This window comes from Tarenaya hassleriana, unplaced genomic scaffold (genome assembly GCF_000463585.1).
Source record: "Tarenaya hassleriana unplaced genomic scaffold, ASM46358v1 Cleome3, whole genome shotgun sequence".
NCBI classification, from domain to species: Eukaryota; Viridiplantae; Streptophyta; class Magnoliopsida; order Brassicales; family Cleomaceae; genus Tarenaya; species Tarenaya hassleriana.
In genome coordinates, this window is record NW_010966177.1 from 6,486,176 (window position 1) to 6,507,914 (window position 21,739).

A 21,739-nucleotide genomic window follows, 5' to 3' on the forward strand; every position below is an offset into this window, starting at 1 on the left:
GGGAAAGAGCGAGAGAGGATAACGAGAATGTTATCCCCTGAATGTACGGAAAAAAACCAGACGTGATGTAGAATTCACAAATGCCCTGCATGATTATGATGAGTGCTTTAACGTCCACTCTTCGTTTTCGACGAAAAGAATCTGCCAAGCCCTCGAGTATATTTCTCGTTCTCTCCTTTGGAAGATGAAGAAAACGAACTAGACTTGATGATTGCATGAACGGGTTGAGCTGAGTCCGCCCTGTACCTAAAAGAACGAGCCATGTCAGAATCATTCGATGCAGAATCAGAGGTGTTTTCATGGCCAGTTGACGCCAAAATGTCGTTGATGCTTTCCTTCCCGTCCCTTTCTCTCAATTCCGGGGAATACCCTTCGGAGTTAACTTGCGTTTTAAGCTTTTCGGGGGATTGTGATTTGGTCGGTGGCTTCAATGCTTGCAATTGCTGGCTGAGAAGGTGAATAGTCTCCTGACAAGCTGCTAGCTTTTCTGCTGCTGATGCTATCTCTTTCTCCTGTCACAACAGAAAACGGTAAGTAATGCTTTTTGCTTCATTCTCCCCTGTTTTAGTTTCAGAATGTCTTGTAGCAACTCACCGGATCACTTTTTGTATCATTTTTATGGTGGAAATTACAAGTAATTGTAATGAAACGGTGACCAAACGCTAGACGAAAACGAGAAAGATATTACTAAGGAAGTGTACCTGTTTATCTTGGAGTCGGGTTTGAGACATGGGCGATGAACACTTTCTGCAAGTGTCATTCCTGCAATATGAGAATCAAGGTTAGATTAACAGCAAAAAACTTTGTAGCGGAAAGTATAATTGATTGTTTTGGATGTAGATCAACACATTGAACATTTAAGCAGTACCTCTGCATTTTCTCTTGAAGCTCTTTGCATACGGCGAGAGTACATGCATGACCATGCTTTTCCTTCGAGAGAGAGACTTCTAGATCTTCTGTCCTTAATTGCAAACGTCTAACTTCAGCTTCTAGATCTTCGGCTCGGAGTTCGAGGGATTTAAAGGATTCGGTCACACATTTCAGCTGGGTTTCTGCCAGGCCGAGGAGGTCTCTTGAGGAAGTGAGCTGTGATTTCAGCTCTGATATGAGCTTCTCTTTTTCTTCCAACTCCGGCTTTGAGCTTTCAAGCTTCTGCAAGCACCTTTCTAATTCTAGCAAGACGTTATCTTTCTCCAGCTTCACCTGCTCCAGCTCTTGCAACAAGCTCTTGCATGATGTATCATCCAGATCAAGACCATTGTTATCATGTGGAATCTCTTCCTTAGAACATGGATTACCAGCCCTATCAATGAATATCTTTCCTGATGCATCGGAATTCAGTTCATCGACCCTTTTCTCTAGCAATGTAACCTTGTCAACGCATTCAGAAACTGTGGAGTCCATAGCAGAGGACTCATTACTATGATGCTTGAAACCCAGGGAACCATCAGTGGCTAGACGCAAAATGTGAGAGAGCTTTATAACAATGTCAACAAGGCTTGATTCACCTGTTGGAAATTTACCCACTGATGCACAGAAGTCATCTAAGCTCTCACTCAGTCCTTGCTCATGCATCTCATGAAGTTGTGCTGTTTCCTTTACAGCTGATATTATGAAGCGGTGGATATGGGATATAGCTGCATCCAAGTCTTGTTTTGTAGGCTTGACCACATTGTTGCCACGTTCAATATTCTGAGATAACAAACTATGCTCCTTACCGGTTTCATCACCAGCTCTAGGGAAAGCATCTATGCAAGAAATGTCAATCAGACAGCCAGAGAGTTGCTGGGACGATGACTCTTGCACCTCCTGGATAGCAAGTTTCACAGCTTCGATGACTTTCTTGACACTAATGCCCTCTTGAGATTCAAAAACCTTGTAAATTCTTGAATGGATCACTGAAAACAGCTGATCATGTGCACTACTTTTAATATTTTCCATTGATGATTCTGCTTGGGCACGATCTTGCTCGGAGTCACTGGCAGGGAGTTTGTCTATGACTTTACTACTGCAGGTGCTGTTTGAAGAATTTGAAGCTGAGACAGCTCCATCTGCATCACTTGCCGCTAATCTCTCTATCTCCAGGAAGTCATCCATTAACTCCAGTCTGTTAGAAGTTTCAGGCTTGTTGGAACTGTTGATACTCCTAGACACTGCTACCTTGTTGGAATCTGATGACATTGGTGGCCCGTATTCAGAGGAACTTCCATCTTCATCAAACCCATCTTCAGATATCGAGGTGGCACTAGGCGGATAGGTAGCATGTCCACTGGAGGGACTTTCAGATTGATTTGTTTTGCAAGATTTTGGAGTAATCTTATCATGCTTAAGCATCTCGACATGTGCTTCCAGAATCTTAAGCTTTCCAAGAGTCTTAGCGCATAGGTTTCTCGAGACCTGCAGTTCACTATTACGAGCAGCCAGAAGTTCTTTAAGTGTCTTTGTCTCTTCCTCCATTTCCAACATACATCTACTAAAATGTGTGTTGTCTTTTTTGCACTCCAACTTATCAGCAGAAATGTCTGGCTTTGGTGGTGCATTGTGGCCAGGATATTGAAACCCGCTTCTGCGTGAGCGAGAGTCTGCGAACTCATACCCTGAGTTTTCAATTTCTAGCTTCATTTGTGCCAAAGCAGCGGGACCAGGAAGCTTCTTCCGCACAAGCCCTCTGAGCCTCTGGCACTCTGCTTCTAGTTTTGCTATCTTTTTCACTCCTTCCAGATGTTGTCGATTTGCCATTTCTGCTGACTTTATGCTCATGTTCTTTTCTTCATTGCGAATTTCGAGTTCCTTTGAAACTACATGCAGATCGTACTTCAGTGAACTAATTTCCTTCTCGTATGACTGGATATTGCTTTTGAGAATTTCCACTTCGGTATCTGCTTTAGATTTTTCCCCACTGATCCTGATTATCATCTCTGATCGCTCTTGCAACGATCTAGAGAGTGCTGCATTATCAGCAGCTGCTCGTAGCAGTCCTTGATTCAATTCATCAATTTGTCCTTCAAGCTCAGCTTTTGTTTTATCCCATTGAACAGTTTTAGCAAGAATCACGTCATGCAGCCTCTGCTCACTTTCATCTTTCACATTTCTTATCTGCCTCGTGCACTCTTTCAGAGCATCATCCAAATGTAACACTCGATCCTCTGCCGTAAGCTTTAAGAGCGTGACAGATTCAAGTTGCCATTTGAGTGCCAGTGTTTCCGCATCAGCCTTTTCCCATCCTGAAAAAAAAAAGGACTTATCAGCATTAAGAGTGATATGCATGATTTGCAGAGTAAAAGCAAGACAAAGCAAGTTGCATCCTAGTAGGCAAAGCAGGACACTAAAACCACATTCCATATAACTTGCCCATGAAGACAAAACATGAACGAATACAAAAACCGGCTTTTCTGATTTCCTTCCTCGTCAATATCCAGAGAAAAAGATTGGTGGTTTATCTGGATTTTACCTGAAACAGCTTCTTCAGCAACTTTGGCATGCTGCAGTATCAGACTCTCTTTAGTCTTAATCTCTGAGTGTGCAGTAGAGAGTTTTTCTTTAAGATCCTTAACTTCATCCTCAAGCAATTTGACCTGATCTCCAAGTCTACCCATATGCGTGTAGGATTCCATAGTAATCTGAACATAGTTTGTGTTTTTACACTTCTCCTGTCACACAAAGCAAACATTAGACAACACAAGCAGCTCAATATGCAGGCTAACACAACAAAACAAGACACCAACAACAAATATTATATATATATATCCCGTTTGTGGCAATTTGCTAAGACAACCTTTGGCAATACATTACAAGTTGAAGACAGTGAATCTAGATAAAAGAAATGGTTTAAACTCCAATCAGATTCATGATTTGAGCAAGACTTGCTCGAACTTCTTCTGCTGATCATGTTCAATCTCAAAACACACCAGACAAAACAATAAAGGCAAAGCATAACATAATGTGGCAACAATCTCATGCCGAGCTCGAGCCTAATTAGCTCACCTGATTTTCGAGAGATGCTAAGGAGGACAAAGAAACACCAACTGAGTCGCACGCAGCTACTACTGGCTTCTCCGTTGTAGTTTTGTCGGAGGATTTTCTCTTCCATGGCCAAACCCGACCCTCCATCTCGCTCTACGCAGCCTAAAACAAACAATCTGCGAATCCATAGAGCACATAAAAAAGCGAGAAATGAGCAATAAAACAAAGAACCGTACTGGAGGAACATGAAAGCAATTCGAATTGGGCTAAAATCCAAGAATAGAAATAACACACCACAAAAAGTCTACTCCTTAACGTTACTTTCACCAAATGAAACCGGCAAGACTTTCTATCCCTGAAAAAAAAGGCAACACTTTTCCACATCTCGACAATCGCTGTTTCGTTGTTTTCTTCTCTTGGGCGGTGAATGATTGACAATAATTGTTTCTTGTCGAGAAAAAAACATATAATGCCCAAAATAAGCCCCAAATCCATCTCAAATATGCAATCACAAGTCACAAACTCATGAGAAACGCTTATGCAAGTGTTTACGAGCTTCGCTTATGGAAAGGGTGAGCGTATACGCACGCACACACATTCAAAACAACATACAAGTTCCCACAACATGAGGCGAAAATTTTAACGTAAAACACGATCACCGGCAGCTAAAATGTCCGAATTCAGAACACAAACCAAAAACCGAACGCTGCATTCAAATTTTCAAACCGAAGAATCACACTACTGTCTTCAAGCTACTCTGCTTCCACACCAACGATCATAATCGCAGGAAAAGAAACGAAAAAAACATGAAACGTAATCAAAAGCGACGTACCAAAGAGACGATTCACACTCAGAGCGCACGTAGAACGAAGAACATCTAGAGAGAGAGAGAGAGAGGAGAAAGTGGGAGGAGCGTGTGCCAGAAAGAAGGGGGAGGAGCGGGTGGGTGAAATATGCGCCTGGGCTGTCGCTTTTGAACTTTGTTTTTTTAAATTTAATTTTCAATTATTGTGTGCATTTATTTGTTTTTTCCGAAAACGCAAAAAAACAAATAAATGTTTTTGCGAATAAAATGCAGATTATACGAGGAGTAGCGTTAGACTGTGTGCTGGTGCATGGATAAACTCGTGGTACCTCCACGTGATTAGTCTCGTATTTATGATTTTGACTGATCCAAGGATTCAAAAATCGCGATTTCCCGGCTTTTTTTTTTCCTTTTGGGCCTTCAATTGGATATGGGCTTAGATTACGTAGGCCCATCTCAAATCGTACAAATAATGCTTTTCATTTTTTTATGAATATTCTAACTAATATTCCGATCTATTTTTAAATTAGATGTTTGGAGCAAAATTCTAATATCAGATATTATGCTTTTTAATTTCCATACGAGGTTTTTAGAACCTTGCCTGTCACATCTCATTTAAGAATTTTATTTACCAATGCAGTTCTTTATAAATCTGCTCTTCAAGAAATAAATTACATGGGCCAATGATGGACCAATCTAATTTCACTGTAACGGCCCATTATATAATTTGAAGGCCCATTATGGTTTTGAGGGCCCATCCCATGAAAAAATCGTGCTTGTATGTGACGAAACGAGCCCTCCAGGCCTAGCTTTCATTTCGCTTCATCTCCTTCCTCTTCCCCCGCCGTCGACGACGCCATGGGTAGAGTCATCAGAGCTCAGCGTAAGGGTGCGGGTTCCGTCTTCAAGTCTCACACCCACCACCGCAAGGGTCCGGCCAAGTTCCGGAGTCTCGACTTCGGCGAGCGTAACGGTTACCTCAAGGGTGTCGTCACCGAGATCATCCACGACCCTGGCCGTGGTGCGCCACTTGCTCGTGTCGTTTTCCGACATCCGTTCCGTTACAAGAAGCAGAAGGAGCTCTTCGTAGCGGCCGAGGGTATGTACACTGGTCAGTTCGTGTACTGTGGTAAGAGAGCGTCTCTCGTGGTCGGAAACGTCCTCCCGCTCAGATCTATCCCCGAGGGAGCTGTCGTCTGCAACGTCGAACACCACGTCGGTGATCGTGGTGTTTTCGCTAGGGCTTCCGGTGATTACGCCATTGTTATTGCTCACAACCCAGATAACGACACCACTAGGTTTGTTTCTATGCCCCTTTTCATTGCTGATCTTCAAATGATTTGCTGGTGCTTTTGTGTGCTATAGAATCCGTGGAGGATTTGTTGGGTTTGTGGAGATTATGATTTGGAACATTTGGTTGTGAATGTGTCGGCTTTGAATCTGATTCGAATGCCGATGTCTTCGGATATCTTTGTTGATATGCATCATAGTCTTTTTGTTCTTCGTTCCCAGATCCATGTCCTGCTCTTGCGTGACTGAGTTCAAGCATTGTCTTTTATGGATCTCATTGGGTGATGAATTTGTCCGAAGCATCATTAGGGTTTACTTCTGTTCTTACAGAACTGAAAACCCATGTCTTTTTTTCCTCAGAATCAAGCTTCCGTCTGGTTCGAAGAAGATCGTCCCGAGTGGCTGCAGGGCCATGATCGGGCAAGTCGCGGGTGGCGGAAGAACCGAGAAGCCTCTCCTCCAAGCGGGTAACGCCTACCACAAGTTCCGTGTCAAGAGGAACTGCTGGCCGAAGGTTCGCGGTGTGGCTATGAACCCGGTCGAGCATCCGCACGGAGGAGGTAACCATCAGCACATCGGTCACGCCAGTACGGTCAGACGCGACACTCCTCCTGGACAGAAGGTCGGTCTTATCGCCGCCAGGAGGACCGGTCGTCTCAGAGGTCAAGCCGCCGCCACGGCTTCCAAGGCCGACAAGGCTTAGAAGAAGATTACTGTTGTTGTCTCGGCGTTCTTGCGTGTTGAAACTCGAACTCTTCGTTCTCGATTCAGTGCTAATGGTTTTGAATCCGAGTCCGAAACTGAAATTCGGGTATTTCAATATTCGAGATCTCTATATGTAGAATAGGATTTTAAACCGTTCAAATTTATCATCGAATTTTTCAAAATATCGGATATATAATCATTGTCTCCCACAATGACTAACGACTAAAGAATTGAGGATTATTCATAACGATACATAGATGTCATTATTTATCAAATATGCAAAATAAATAATGAACAAACAATGCATTTATCCAATAAATACATCGTATCATACATAGTTCTCATATCGTATGATATATTCGTACTCTAATAATTTTCACAAATTTTTTTGGTAGAAATATAATATAATAATCTAAACACTAAAATGTTAATTTCATTGGTAAATGGAACAAAGGGCCAGGTGATGTATAACTACTTTTGTATAAATATGTAATTAGAAATGATTTGGAGGATAATTAAATTGGTAATCACCCATATATTAAAATTAATCAGCCATATAAAAAGGCTTCCCGTTAGGGCAAAAAATCCAGAGAAAAGAGCCGCCTCAAAGACGCACTCTCTCTCTTATCTCATCACAAAGCTGCGAAGATAGATTCAGATCGGAAACGGAAGAAGGATTCGATCTCGTCGGAAGATCGAACGGAGGAGAGGCCGAGAATCAAGAAGGAGGAGCTACACAAGCAGCATCGCCATCATCACCGGAAGAAGAGCAAAATGGCGGCGAGAGACCAGGTTAGGGCTTCTCACATTCTGATAAAGCACCAGGGATCTCGGAGGAAGGCGTCGTGGAAGGATCCGGAAGGCAAGGTCATCATGTCCACCACCAGAGACGCCGCCGTCGAGCAGCTCAGGTCGATCCGCGAGGACATCGTCTCCGGCAAGGCAAACTTCGAGGAGGTCGCTACTCGTGTCTCCGACTGCAGCTCCGCCAAGCGCGGCGGAGATCTCGGTTTGTTCTCTCTCTCGTTGCCCTTTCTCTCTCCGTCGTAATTTTGTCTTCCTTCGTTTTCAAGATTCTACTGGAAATGAAACATCGATTTGGTCAACCGCAGATTGTTGATTTCGCAGTCTGTAGAATTAGATCGGCTAGTTTAGGGTTTTTGCGGCTCATGGTCCAGGATGCAAACCCAGGTTCTATACGGTGACGAACAAGATGTAGGAGATGACACTAATCTGCAGGGTGGATATTGAGGCAATTAAATTTTGCTAAGCCAATTGAATATCGATTTCAATCGCAATTGTAAAGATCTTTTCCTGTATAGTTTTGCATTTATTAAAACAATTGAAAGAGAAAGGGCACAAGGATTAGGTTTTTCTTATATTTCCCTATCCATTTTTCTGAATCAGATCTGTGTTGTCGAGTTTTCATTTTAAGCAGATAGGAAGTATGGATGTTTCATAGCTTTTACAGTGAAACAAACACATGATTAGATAAAGCTCCAATTTCACAAATAGATTTACCCCAAGGATCGTTTGTGTATATGATTTCAGAATAGATCAGTTCATTCTTCAATCTGATACTGATTCCGATGAGTCTTGTTGGTTATTTTCAACTCCGAGACTGAAATCTAACGCTGCTTGCACGGTTTTCAGGCCCCTTTGGCCGAGGACAGATGCAGAAACCATTTGAGGATGCGACATACGGTCTGAAAGTGGGCGAGATAAGCGACATTGTTGACACGGACAGTGGCGTTCACATCATTAAGAGAACTGGTTGATCCAGAATTCACAAGTTCCGGGTTGATTCTGGTTATTGTTCTTGATTTCTGCACTATATGATACATACGATCAATTCCCATTTTCTTGTAGAGCTTGATAATATGCAACCCTTTGGTAATGACCGGGATGATCTTCATTGTCTTGTGTTCTTAGTTTGTGATCTACTCTATGTGGGTTTGTTCTGCTCTGTCAGGGTTTGGTTTCTGAAATGCTTTGAGGGTTTTTATCTTTAAGTTGTTGCTTATCAGTTCCAATCATCCAGGAAGAATGGTCATGTTACCATCTGCAACTCTTAAAGATGATATTATTACAACACAACGTGCGAAAGATCTCTGTCTTGGGTTTTTTTTTTTTTAAATGTTGATCTGGTGAGAGTAAGATCTCAAAAAAATAGACAAAATCCCTAAGCAAGGGTTCCATTGCTTATGAAACTTCCAAACTTTGGGGAAGAGAATTCACGGACAGTTGCAAAAATCGAGTCTTTAGATTCGAAAGAAAACACACACCTTTAACTGTTTTCACCACAATCTACTGTGAACGAAGACTGCCACGTTGTCACGTGTAAACTGGCGTGGAAAATATGATCGGCGAATTTGACTTTGATCCAGAAATTACCGACCGTGATCTCCCTACAAAGCAGCTCAATATGCAGGCTAACACAACAAAACAAGACACCAACAACAAATATTATATATATATATCCCGTTTGTGGCAATTTGCTAAGACAACCTTTGGCAATACATTACAAGTTGAAGACAGTGAATCTAGATAAAAGAAATGGTTTAAACTCCAATCACCAATTGTATTATGACAGATGTACAATTCACGCTGCTATTTGGGTTAGAAAAACTAGCGCCAAAAATATCACACCTCAATCTATTTTGACAAGACAAAGTTGAGAGAAACTCAATCCTCTGTAATGTCCGACAAAGGGGAGATCGAATCTAAGCATCCGCCGGAATTGGATCCGGCGACGGAGGAGAAGCCGGAGGCGGCGGTGGCGGAGGCGGCAGCTGCAAAAAGGAGGAGAAACCCAAGGCTTTAAAGGAGAGGAAGCCGCGGAAACCGAAAACTGCGACTCACCCTCCATACTTTCTGGTATCGTATCTCTTCTGATCTTTTGATTTTGTTAGAAAGATTGAATTTTTATTTATGGGTTTTCTCTTTTGGGTGGTTTTGCAGATGATAAAGGATGCCCTGTTGGCTCTGAACGAGAAGAGTGGATCGAGCCCATACGCCATAGCCAAGTTCGTAGAGGAGAAACAAAAGTCCGTACTCAAGGCTAATTTCCGAAAAACCCTAGCTTTGCAGCTGAAGATCTTGGCCACGAAAGGCAAGCTCGTGAAGATCAGAGCTTCTTACAAGCTTGCGTCAGAGACAACGAAGAAGCCGAGATCCTCGACCAGGACGAGGACAAGGGCTCGATCTTCTTCGACATGGGCAAAGACGATGCCCGTGAACAAGCACGAAGTCGCCACTAAGAAGAAGGTAAGCCGGACACGAAAGGCAAAGCCCAGACAACTCAAGTCCATCAAGTCACCGGCTGCTAAGAAAGCCATGAGAGCTTCTGCTTCTTCCTACAGAAGAAAAAGTTTTAGTTTCCTTTTGTCAGATTCCATCTTCTGTGTGAGCTTTGTCACTATCTCTTCTTCAGGTGTGTCTCTTTCGGCTTTTGAAGTATAACCTTTGTGTATAATCTCTGAAATAATTAGGGTTTAATAAATAAATAAAAAAACTTTCCTTTCTGTAATTTATTCTTTTGGGGGTTTTCTATTTCTTTTTTCCTTAGACAAATCCATGGTGCATAATGAGAAATGGGGAAGAGAGAACTCACGGTTGCTAACCATGGTTAATTAGCGGTTAATTCTGTTTAATTAGCGAATATTAAACTTGGTTTAAACAGAGCTAATTATAATTTATATTTTAGCCGTTTTGGTTTGAGCGGGGTTAACTGAACCGCGCGGCTATATAAAGGGGGCGGAACGGAATTAGTTACAGAGCAAAATTCAGTCTTGTAGGATCTTCTTCGCCGCGTCTCCTGTAAGTCCTCGAAACCCTAAAAATTCTCGGATCAAGGTCTTGAAGACGTCATTGTTGTTCTTTTGATCGGTGTTTTTCGCAGCTGCAATGGCTCGTACCAAGCAAACCGCTCGTAAATCCACCGGCGACAAGAGCCCGCGAAAGCAACTCGCGGCTGTGGCCTCTCTCTCTCTCTCTCTTCGTGAATTTGTTTTGTTCGCTACAAATTTCAATTTCACATTCATGTTCTAGTGGGTTGCCGTCGTATGATTCCATCGATTAGGTTCATACTCTTGTCATTCCGAACCATAAAATCTCGATGATTTCTGGCTGCTACTTCCAATTTTTTTTTTTTGTTCTTTGGAATTCTGTATAGTGATCTGGAAATTAGCATTAAGTTACATCATGAACTCTAGATCGTGGCGGGCGGTGTATTGGTGAGGATGATTATCTTTGTAGTTGGAGGTTTACTAGTGATGACTTCCGATTTGTATTATGAGACTTTTCATTACAATTGCGCTATGTTTCTTGAAGATTTGTTTGTGGGAAAGTTTCGTTCTGGAATTTATTAGGCTTTTGAATCTGTAATCACAAGTTGTTCGAGCTGGGGAAAAGTGTATAATCGGTTTCTCTTGTATGAAATGAAGGTTGCAAGGAGGGGTAAAACACTAACAGCAGGTGGAGTCAAGAGGCCTCGCCGTTACCGCCCCGGAACCGTGGCTCTCCGGTAATGAAACTCTCTTTTCGCGTTTGATTCCCTCCATCAGAATTCTGCTGAGAAAGAAGCATCCATTTCCTGACAGCGAAATCCGAAAGTACCAAAAGGGCACGGAACTCTTGATCCCGAAACTGCCCTTCCAACGTTTCGTCCGTGAGATTTCTGAGTCATTCAAAGTACCTACATTCCAACGTTTTCGTTCTTCGAATCAAACGGAGTTGAGGTTCCAGAGCCACGCTATTCTTGCAATCCAAGAAGCGGCGGAAGCCTACCTGATTGGACTGTTTGAACTTTGAAGATACCAATCTCATCGCAGTCCACGCCAGGAGGGTCACCATCATGGCTAAGGACGTTCAACTTGCCCGTCATATCCGAGGCGAAAGAGCTTAATGAATTCGAAACGCCTCTGCAGGTCCTCAATCCTCGCTCTACACTTCCTTTTTTTGATTCATATCTCCATACCCTTAATCTTCAAAACTGAGAAAAACTCTTTGACGTGGCTGTGTCTGTATTGCCATTGGGTGGTAGATAGATAGATTCTGTATTGCTTCTTCGCTTGAGTTTTGTTGGCTTTTGTTATGGGCTCAAATTCTTCCCCCTTTTGTTTTTACCTTTAAAGAACGAAAATGGAATAAACTTGTTCTTAATTGTTCAAATCAAATATCTTTGACCATACTTATTAAATGCAAACTCATCTTATGAAGAAAAAGCATATGAATATATACATATGTATATAGTATGATGTAAAATTCCAAATATTCCGTTAATTGGCCGAACACAACGTTTTCAAATACATTTGGAGATGTGTGACGTCACCACTCGTGTTATTTTGTAACACTTGTGTCAATCTTAACGTGGCAGTATTAAAGGAGACAATTAATCATTTGTGTTAATTGGTAAATATTAAAAGCGGTGCATTTATTATTCCTAAATTGCAATTTTATTTTGGTTTACGTGGAACGTAGCCACTGGTAAATAACAAGAAGCCGTCCTGAAAAAGCTTTTATTACTTTTGATTCCTTTTCGCCCATAATGTCAATCAATCTTGGCTCCGTATTCAATCAAAAAAGAAGAAAAGTGGGTTATATAACGCTATAACAAATTCAAATTGATATATATATATATATACACACACACTATAACGTCATAACAAATTTGTTAAATTTGCTCGTTATACATGCATACATATATATATATATATATATGCAAACTCAACTTGCGCCTTCAAATTTGCTAAGTTTGCATTATAATAGCTCGTTATACACGTATATATCCTACACAAATAGGAAAACGTAGGAGATACATGCATGTGTGTAACAAAAGAATATACATAGATTAGCATTTAACCCTTTTTCGAGCATCCACTTAGAGAGATTTATTCATATGGACTTGATCCTCTAACATATATAGTTAGGCCGAAAACACGGTGAATTTACAGGTTATCAAAAAAAAATCTCAATTCATTTTCATAATCTAAAATGCAGTAATAATTTAATTGTGTGTATTCCCCCTAAAATATATAGTTTGCGTGCGTGTGTATAAGTACATACAACTTGAAGTGTAACACATCCCGTCCGTTCTCTATGTTCACTTATTGAGAAATCTATAAAAAAATCTATAATTTACAACTTTATTTATGATTCTCCATAACTCCCAATATTTCTCCAAATCTTTAATTGGATTACCCATAGTGAAGTGAAGTGCCCCGTGTCACAAAATGCGCCATCTTGGGAATTATGGACAAAAAAAAAAACAAAGCAACGAAATGAATGAAGGGAGAATCAGATGATAGATTGCAAAGGGTAGACATATATAGAGGTCCACCACAAGTGTATGAAATAGACTAATCACAAAGCCTTGCCGTTCCACCAAATATCACATCACATCCCTCCTTTTCTTTTCTTTTTTTCTTTTTTTTTTTTTTGGTCCTTAAGACAAAAGTGAATCCACTGATTGGTTTGGCGCCCCAAATTTGGCATGTGTTTGACCAATTTATAGTTAACGTTGTCCCCTCCAAAGTTAATTCCAAAGTCATGCGGATTTTTGTCGTGTAAAGTTTTATATATGAATAATAATATCCATCTTTTTATTCGGTTTTTAAAAACTTAATTTCAAACGTGAATTTGAATGATTTTCCAATGAGTTAGGAAAGAACATACAAATACAACCTGTTAATATTGCATACATGATACAAATTTTAACCAAAAAAAATATATTGCATGCATGCATGCATGCATACAATCCACGGTTCATGTTTTTATATATATATATATATATAAATACACATATGATAAGTATAGGAAATGCTTGAATACATAGAACAAAAAACACACATACATATTACGTATATTTACAACAATACGTACAAGTGTCCCTATGATATTAAACCAATACCCCCAATAAAGGGAAAACACATAACCCTGGTATAAAAACCATGTTCTAAATGATGTAAATAAAAATACAATGGTAGGTACATGTACATGTACATTACATACATATATGTATACACACACATATATATATATATATATATATATGTGTGTGTGTGGGAATGGTAGGGCATTTGAACGAACTGTTTATGGACGACAAAGCATGCCCAACGAACCGCACGCTCGACATCTCCCGGGCCCACTTCCCTATTTGTTTAATTATCCCTACGAGCCTATAAACAAGATCAACACAACCCTAGTTTCTATAACATTGTCGAAGCTATGGATCATTAATTAATACTATGAATTTCACACTTATAATATATATGCATACATGCGGTCCAATAAAAACCCTTATCCACTAGGAGAAGTAAGTTGGATTTGAATTGATATATAATGTCGTTTGGCAAAATTATTTTGTCTTGGACAATAAATTTCAATAACAATGCATGCATTACAAATAGATAAATATTACTTTCTTATTTTATTTGTCATATATATATATATATATATATATGTCATATCCGAGGCGAAAGAGCTTAATGAATTCGAAACGCCTCTGCAGGTCCTCAATCCTCGCTCTACACTTCCTTTTTTTGATTCATATCTCCATACCCTTAATCTTCAAAACTGAGAAAAACTCTTTGACGTGGCTGTGTCTGTATTGCCATTGGGTGGTAGATAGATAGATTCTGTATTGCTTCTTCGCTTGAGTTTTGTTGGCTTTTGTTATGGGCTCAAATTCTTCCCCCTTTTGTTTTTACCTTTAAAGAACGAAAATGGAATAAACTTGTTCTTAATTGTTCAAATCAAATATCTTTGACCATACTTATTAAATGCAAACTCATCTTATGAAGAAAAAGCATATGAATATATACATATGTATATAGTATGATGTAAAATTCCAAATATTCCGTTAATTGGCCGAACACAACGTTTTCAAATACATTTGGAGATGTGTGACGTCACCACTCGTGTTATTTTGTAACACTTGTGTCAATCTTAACGTGGCAGTATTAAAGGAGACAATTAATCATTTGTGTTAATTGGTAAATATTAAAAGCGGTGCATTTATTATTCCTAAATTGCAATTTTATTTTGGTTTACGTGGAACGTAGCCACTGGTAAATAACAAGAAGCCGTCCTGAAAAAGCTTTTATTACTTTTGATTCCTTTTCGCCCATAATGTCAATCAATCTTGGCTCCGTATTCAATCAAAAAAGAAGAAAAGTGGGTTATATAACGCTATAACAAATTCAAATTGATATATATATATATATACACACACACTATAACGTCATAACAAATTTGTTAAATTTGCTCGTTATACATGCATACATATATATATATATATATATGCAAACTCAACTTGCGCCTTCAAATTTGCTAAGTTTGCATTATAATAGCTCGTTATACACGTATATATCCTACACAAATAGGAAAACGTAGGAGATACATGCATGTGTGTAACAAAAGAATATACATAGATTAGCATTTAACCCTTTTTCGAGCATCCACTTAGAGAGATTTATTCATATGGACTTGATCCTCTAACATATATAGTTAGGCCGAAAACACGGTGAATTTACAGGTTATCAAAAAAAAATCTCAATTCATTTTCATAATCTAAAATGCAGTAATAATTTAATTGTGTGTATTCCCCCTAAAATATATAGTTTGCGTGCGTGTGTATAAGTACATACAACTTGAAGTGTAACACATCCCGTCCGTTCTCTATGTTCACTTATTGAGAAATCTATAAAAAAATCTATAATTTACAACTTTATTTATGATTCTCCATAACTCCCAATATTTCTCCAAATCTTTAATTGGATTACCCATAGTGAAGTGAAGTGCCCCGTGTCACAAAATGCGCCATCTTGGGAATTATGGACAAAAAAAAAAACAAAGCAACGAAATGAATGAAGGGAGAATCAGATGATAGATTGCAAAGGGTAGACATATATAGAGGTCCACCACAAGTGTATGAAATAGACTAATCACAAAGCCTTGCCGTTCCACCAAATATCACATCACATCCCTCCTTTTCTTTTCTTTTTTTCTTTTTTTTTTTTTTGGTCTATATATATATATTTCCCTCCTCCTTCCATCTCACATTTCAACCAAATTAAAACCTAACCCAAATACACAACACAACAGTACATGCTCTATATCGTCACTCCTTTCACATCCACAAAGCATTCATCTTTTATAACAAGTAATATATATATATATATATATGGAAAGCTAGTATATATAATTAATGTATGTATGTGAATAATATATGTAGTTATATAGTATCAATATTATATAATGTATTTTCTACGTAGCGACGTACCAAACATATCAACTCCGTCACTTCATCTCCCTCCCCGGCCCGCACTCTGTAAGTATTTATTTTGTTGTTCATTTATCAAACACGCAAATCCCAATATCGCAGTCGGAGCTCGAACGTAATAACCCACTGATGAATCTGTTCTCTTCGTCTCTGTCGCTTTCCATCAACAAAGACGACGAAGCCATTGTCTCGGCCATCTCAGTGTTATAATCACCGTGACCGTTGCTGTGGTTTCCGTCCAATTCCTGGCTCATGAGCTGAGACGCGACGAACCTGTCAAATGTTCTCCAATCAGAAGTCGCCACGTGCTTCTTCTGCTTCTTGTTTCCGTTCATTAGAACGTTGAAGCTCTCATCATCCACTTCTTCTTGGCTTCTGTGGTTATTGTTATGATCAGAAGTTATGGATATCGAGCTCGAAGGCCGTTTCGTCGGAGGGAGGGAAGGGCTCTGGAGCTGAGGGAGCTCGATGAACGGGTCGGAATTGATCATGAAGTTCACACTTTCCAACCCTTCTAGCTCTTGCTTGCACATCAAGAAACTACTCCGGTCCAAGATATTTTGCTGATGCTTATTAGATATGTAATGGATCGGAGCCATGACCGAACTCACCACTCCACTGTCGTAGAAACAGTTTGTCCCCCAATTTCCCATGTTCTTGGCTTGCCCATTTGCCTTTTTCTTGAAAGCCCTGCAAACCACCCACCCTTCTTCCTGTAATGTGAAAAATGACGAGATTATGACAATAAAATCTCCTACAGGTACATTGGTCATATAATAATTGTAATCTTGTCACTCGATTATTATGAAAACAGTCCAAAAATTAGATGATGGGGTGTTATTATCAAGGTTTAGTTTCTTTCTTTATGGTATAAAAAGAACTGATCTCTTGTCCATACGATAATGTCAAAACACAAAGAAGGCAAAAGGAATTTCGCTTTTGAGGCATTGCAAGGCCATGCCTTAAAAGTGTGAGACCACAAAAAAGCTAAGATATATATATATATATGCATGCTGTATAGTTTCTCAAGAATCTAGGCTTATTTTTTACTTTGATAATATCACAAATTCATACACTTATATAGTTCTATGCAATATTAAAAATAAACATGCTGAAGCTAGTTAGAGAAAGATGAAACTGAGAGTATCATCACATACCTAATTAACATTTTATCCATACAAGTTATCAAAAGAATATATTTCGAGACATACCGTATCTATATATATATATATGTATATATAGCCCTAGCCCAAGTGAAGAATGAACTTTGGTCTAAAGGAGAATTTTAAAGACATACGACTTTTTGTCTAAAAGTCAGCAAGTGTCTCACAAAAGAGGTTGTGAGACAAAGTACCCTAATTAAAACAAAAGTGTCTTGTCCCCGTTAAATAGGAAAACTATATATTATATTAATTATACCCCACGGAAGTTTCTATATATTCTACTGAACCGACCAACAACAACAAGTAAGCACAAATCCTAAACGATTCTATGACGTAATCAATTAGTCTGTCCAAAATATGTAAGAATTTATGACATTAATTTGCTTAATGGATATGAAATTGATGATATATATATATGTACCTGAGGAGGTGCGTTCTCGTCCGACTCGAGCCGATACTCATGCATGATCCAATCGGTTTTCTGGCCGTTCGGGGCTCGTCCTTTGTAGAACACGAGGGTTTTCCTCATCCCGATGAGTTTAGTTTTGTCGTAGACAGCCTTGTCTCGGCCGGTCGCTTTCCAGAATCCGGCCATTGTAGCTCTGTTAGTCCTCGTCCCCGTCGGGTATTTCTTGTCCTTGTGGCTGAAGAAGTACCACTCGTTCTGCTCCTCGTACCCGATCCTGCATCTCTCTGCCCATCATCCCATTTTGATCCATTCACATCAGTTGTTCTAATCGTATATATATACGTATATCAAAGTCGTGCGTATACTCTCTATCATAGCAATATATGGCAAGAATAATAATTTACCTTGTAGGTCCCATGGCTCGATTCTGTAGAGATCGATGTCTCTGATAACATCGAGATCGATCTTTTGTGATGCAACCTTCTTCCTCAGATAGTATCCCACGAGCTCTTCGTCGGTCGGATGGAACCTGAATCCGGGAGGAACGCTACAAGACTCCATTGATTCCATTCTGTCTGTTCCAATTTCAATAACACAATCATTAGTTTGTATGTATAAATGTATCTATGTATGTGTATGTACGCATGCATGTGTATTAGGTCATTAGATAATATAACTTTTTTTCCACTCTATATATCCAGCAACAAAATTATGAAATGAGAAAAAGCAGATGTGAAAAGAAATTGAAATGGAATAAAAAGATGGAGATTCTAGAAGAAAATAATTATCATTAATCAAAGTCTATAGGCGACAAATTCTTGTAGGTATAATCATCTTCTCATTTTTGTGGTGAGAAACCACTCATTTTCCACCTCTCTTAATACACCATGCGGTTCATTTACATGCATATGTAGACATACACATGCATAATAGCATGATACTTTACATACATGCATGTACATACATAAATTTACGTGCAGACATATATGCAAAGGCATAAGATATGAGGGCTTATAGTGAAAGAGGAGAAGAGGTGAATAAGAACCTAGATTTATGTCCGAACCAAAAAAAAAAGGAAAAACATGAAAGTTAGGTTTTGCATTGAAGAGATGATAACGGAGCTTCGGCCTGGGACAGAGGCTCCAAAATTAAAGAAACGGAAATGTAGAGGGATTGGGCTCATAATGATGTCTTTTTGTGTGCGGTGAATGATGGGAATCATGCATCAAGAAACGGGGTTTATATATTTCTAACATTAATTTATTAGCTAATTACAGTATTATTAATCAACGCTGGTGCATATATTAACCCTAGTTCTGTATGCATGCAAACAAAAACGGCTTTTTCCACAACCCCCCAAAAAAAAAAACAGAGAAGAAACTATCAAAAGGTATTGAATTTCGATGTTGTTGTTTTCTATATTCCGATTTTGAAAGGCTAAGTACATAAGATAGCACAACAGGAAATATATTTTTCGATCGTTATTCCAATTTCCAAAAATGCAACACACAGGATTATTAGAAATAAAGTTTAATAATATGAAATAATAACAGGAAATTATTACCCATTTAACATATAGAAGAAAAAATATATAGGCAGGGTTGTTATACGACATGAATATGTAAATATTTGAAACATTTTGACTGAAAAGACAGCATGATATTATAAAAACAAAAACGAAATGGAGAGAGAGAGAGAGAGAGAATATAAAGGAGCCTGCAAAAAGAGAAGAATGATAAAGAAGAAGGAGAAGAGGCAGTTTTTGGACAGAATTTGAAGAACTCTTTTGTCAGCTTGTCGAGAATATCCATGGCATAGCTTCAGAAACTTTTTTTTTTCTATGTTAGCAGGTCTAATACAAAGGAGAAATCTAATGGTTCATATATATATATATATATATATATATATATATATAAAGGCCCTTGAAAAGATTCATGCAAATGCCCCATCCATCTTACGAACATCTTGAAACCGTTACTGAGGAAGAGATTCTTCAGAAGAAAGTTATGAAAATAAAACCGCAAAGAGAAAATGATCAAAGACACAAGTGTCTGTGTATATATATGTAAGTGTGTATGCAAATGATAAAAACAAACAAAGAGAAGCAAAAAACACACATGAATGAATCATTACAAAAAAAAGAAGCTATAGGGTATTTCAGTTTCCGAGTTCTTGAAACCCTTTGTGAACATATGAACGTGTTCTTTCTTACCTTTCTTCGATATCGAATACGAACTTATAGAGTATCTTGGTGATGATAATTTCCAGCAGAAGATGAAAAATTAACAACAGATCGAAATTTTAAAAGAGAAAGATGGCCATGGACAACGTATACGAAACACGGGTGAGAGAGAAATCGAGAAGAAAGATCTGACGAAGAACAGAGAGATAACGATCGAGATCGAGAGAGATTATATAATCTTAGTTTCTTCTTGGGGTGAGTTCTTGAAGTGAAAGAGGGAGTGAGAGAGAGATGATATATCATAAGAGGAGAGAGAGAGAGAGAGAGAGAGAGAGAGAGAGAGAGAGAGAGAGAGGATATATCATAAGCAGAAGTCTAAAAGGTTAAGGCAGGGAAGGGAGAGAAGTGTGGACCGCTCAATTGCGCATGGCCTTCTCTATGTCCCCCCATTTGCTTACGTCATCCCTCCCTTGTTTTATTTTACATTCTTCCAATAATTGAATATTCAACAATTATATGTATATGCCGAGTTTTAAGAAAAAGGATAAAACTTCGATGCATTGGCTTTTAATTGATAAATAGGGCAAATTCACGTTTGAATTTTTTAGATATCTTATGAAAAATACATCAGTAAAACTTCAATAAACTCAATTAAATTATTCACTAAAACATTCGATTAACTTCTAAATTATTCACTAACGCAAAGCCAATATTTTGCAGTCACTGTTTTAAGTGTTGCAAAACATTCTGACACACCGAAAATGCCACGCTGGCACACAACGTGTATTTGTCCCTTCTCCACGTGAAACCGACCGCCTGTTTCACATCATCTTTCAATTTACCAAAATACCCTTAGCATTATTGTTAATCTGTCTAACCAAGGGTATATTAGTCAATTGCATTATCCATTACGGCCTCCCAATGATTTCGCGACAAGTACTCTCGAGAAGCGAGGAGTTCGAGAGCCACGTGGCCTTCAGCGGTTGGTGGATTTGGTTATGTTCTTTACGTAGAAGATAAACAAAGCAAAATACTAATAATATATGCAAACACAAGCTCCCCCAATATATCCGTAGGAAAATAATAACAACAACAATAATAATAATATACGAGAATTGTCACTTTATCGATTTGAATTATTAAAAAAGAAAATTTTCTATTATTGATTCACATTTCTTTTAAAGCTAATTGGTAATAGATAAATTGATCGTACATTAAATTATTTAGTTGTATTACTCTATAGGAAAAAAAACCCTAAAAATTTTTTAATTGTATTTTGGAGTAATATTAATTCCTAAACTTGTAGAGGTGTCTATTAATTCTCAAACTTGCAAAATTGAACACGTTAAATCCTGAACTTGTTAAACGGTTCCATAATCATCCATAGCGTTATTTGGTCAAAAAAACGAGTTGACCGATCCGACGTGGTGCGTAACATGGCGAACCAACTCAGAAAATTACCGTCACATCACATGCCACGTCGGATCAGTCAACTCTTTTTTTTGACCAAATAACGCTATGGATGATTATGGAACCGTTTAACAAGTTCATGATTTAACGTGTTCAATTTTGCAAGTTTGAGAATTAATAGACACCTCTACAAGTTTAGGAATTAATATTACTCCAAAATATAAGTTCATAAATTTTTAGGGTTTTTTTCCTACTCTATATTACATATAAGACATTTTGTAGTCATAGTTATATAAATAATACGAGGTGGCTGAGATTGAAAGTTTCTCATTTTTAAATTTTATGTAACGAGTTACATAATATACGTGATTTTTCAATGATAATGTACTATGTACATTCCAAATTTACATACATATATATCTAAAAAAAGAATATATTATTTATAATCATATAACATAATAAAACTCGTACATAATTATCGAATGTTTATATATAATATAATTAACCATACGATTTGATTTGTTTAAAT

At 38.5% G+C, this 21,739-nt stretch overlaps 5 protein-coding genes and 1 pseudogene across 7 annotated transcripts; 4 read left to right on the top strand and 2 right to left on the bottom strand.

The window, feature by feature from the left end:
* Positions 1-6: 6 nt before the first annotated feature.
* LOC104819756 (filament-like plant protein 5) lies at positions 7-4,902 on the bottom strand. 2 transcript variants are annotated; one of them, XM_010549992.2, is made up of 6 exons: positions 4,796-4,902; positions 3,985-4,139; positions 3,452-3,650; positions 869-3,224; positions 702-762; positions 7-512 (listed from the first exon to the last, which is right to left on the bottom strand). In XM_010549992.2, exons 2-6 carry the CDS (start codon positions 4,108-4,110, stop codon positions 108-110), a joined length of 3,147 nt encoding a protein of 1,048 aa, XP_010548294.1. In that variant the 5' UTR covers positions 4,111-4,139; positions 4,796-4,902; the 3' UTR covers positions 7-107. The 2 variants fall into 2 exon arrangements, with proteins under 2 accessions (XP_010548294.1, XP_010548295.1); XM_010549993.2 differs by lacking the exon at positions 4,796-4,902 and adding an exon at positions 4,258-4,389.
* Positions 4,903-5,572: 670 nt separating this feature from the next.
* On the top strand, positions 5,573-6,916 carry LOC104819757 (60S ribosomal protein L8-3-like). The gene is made up of 2 exons (XM_010549994.2): positions 5,573-6,066; positions 6,419-6,916. The coding sequence occupies exons 1-2, from the start codon at positions 5,627-5,629 to the stop codon at positions 6,759-6,761; spliced, it is 783 nt and encodes a 260-aa protein (XP_010548296.1). The 5' UTR covers positions 5,573-5,626; the 3' UTR covers positions 6,762-6,916.
* A 417-nt stretch (positions 6,917-7,333) lies between these two features.
* On the top strand, positions 7,334-8,775 carry LOC104819758 (peptidyl-prolyl cis-trans isomerase Pin1). The gene is made up of 2 exons (XM_010549995.1): positions 7,334-7,772; positions 8,417-8,775. Exons 1-2 carry the CDS (start codon positions 7,538-7,540, stop codon positions 8,539-8,541), a joined length of 360 nt encoding a protein of 119 aa, XP_010548297.1. The 5' UTR covers positions 7,334-7,537; the 3' UTR covers positions 8,542-8,775.
* A 631-nt stretch (positions 8,776-9,406) lies between these two features.
* LOC104819761 (histone H1-like) lies at positions 9,407-11,830 on the top strand. 2 transcript variants are annotated; one of them, XM_010549997.2, is made up of 3 exons: positions 9,407-9,640; positions 9,725-10,196; positions 10,470-11,830. In XM_010549997.2, exons 2-3 carry the CDS (start codon positions 9,725-9,727, stop codon positions 10,481-10,483), a joined length of 486 nt encoding a protein of 161 aa, XP_010548299.1. In that variant the 5' UTR covers positions 9,407-9,640; the 3' UTR covers positions 10,484-11,830. The 2 variants fall into 2 exon arrangements, with proteins under 2 accessions (XP_010548299.1, XP_010548298.1); XM_010549996.2 differs by lacking the exon at positions 10,470-11,830 and having other exon boundaries at positions 9,408-9,640; positions 9,725-10,287.
* Positions 10,670-11,830, top strand: LOC104819760 (annotated as a pseudogene).
* Positions 11,831-15,972: 4,142 nt separating this feature from the next.
* On the bottom strand, positions 15,973-20,120 carry LOC104819762 (NAC domain-containing protein 37-like). Its single transcript, XM_010549999.2, has 4 exons — positions 19,831-20,120; positions 18,023-18,193; positions 17,631-17,902; positions 15,973-16,759 (listed from the first exon to the last, which is right to left on the bottom strand). Exons 2-4 carry the CDS (start codon positions 18,186-18,188, stop codon positions 16,115-16,117), a joined length of 1,083 nt encoding a protein of 360 aa, XP_010548301.1. The 5' UTR covers positions 18,189-18,193; positions 19,831-20,120; the 3' UTR covers positions 15,973-16,114.
* Between the last annotated feature and the right edge of the window lie 1,619 nt (positions 20,121-21,739).

Excerpts from the sequence above, each read along its gene's own strand:
- LOC104819762 (XM_010549999.2), bottom strand. The coding sequence starts at position 18,188 with ATGGAATCAATGGAGTCTTGTAGCGTTCCTCCCGGATTCAGGTTCCAT. Across the intron at positions 17,903-18,022 it reads CGAGCCATGGGACCTACAAG|AGAGATGCAGGATCGGGTAC; the intron begins GTAAATTATTAT and ends GATGATGGGCAG. Across the intron at positions 16,760-17,630 it reads ACGAGAACGCACCTCCTCAG|GAAGAAGGGTGGGTGGTTTG; the intron begins GTACATATATAT and ends TTCACATTACAG.
- LOC104819757 (XM_010549994.2), top strand. The coding sequence starts at position 5,627 with ATGGGTAGAGTCATCAGAGCTCAGCGTAAGGGTGCGGGTTCCGTCTTC. Across the intron at positions 6,067-6,418 it reads CCAGATAACGACACCACTAG|AATCAAGCTTCCGTCTGGTT; the intron begins GTTTGTTTCTAT and ends TTTTTTCCTCAG.
- LOC104819758 (XM_010549995.1), top strand. The coding sequence starts at position 7,538 with ATGGCGGCGAGAGACCAGGTTAGGGCTTCTCACATTCTGATAAAGCAC. Across the intron at positions 7,773-8,416 it reads CAAGCGCGGCGGAGATCTCG|GCCCCTTTGGCCGAGGACAG; the intron begins GTTTGTTCTCTC and ends CACGGTTTTCAG.
- LOC104819756 (XM_010549992.2), bottom strand. The coding sequence starts at position 4,110 with ATGGAGGGTCGGGTTTGGCCATGGAAGAGAAAATCCTCCGACAAAACT. Across the intron at positions 3,651-3,984 it reads TAGCATCTCTCGAAAATCAG|GAGAAGTGTAAAAACACAAA; the intron begins GTGAGCTAATTA and ends TTTGTGTGACAG. Across the intron at positions 3,225-3,451 it reads TGCTGAAGAAGCTGTTTCAG|GATGGGAAAAGGCTGATGCG; the intron begins GTAAAATCCAGA and ends TTTTTTTTTCAG.
- LOC104819761 (XM_010549996.2), top strand. The coding sequence starts at position 9,725 with ATGATAAAGGATGCCCTGTTGGCTCTGAACGAGAAGAGTGGATCGAGC.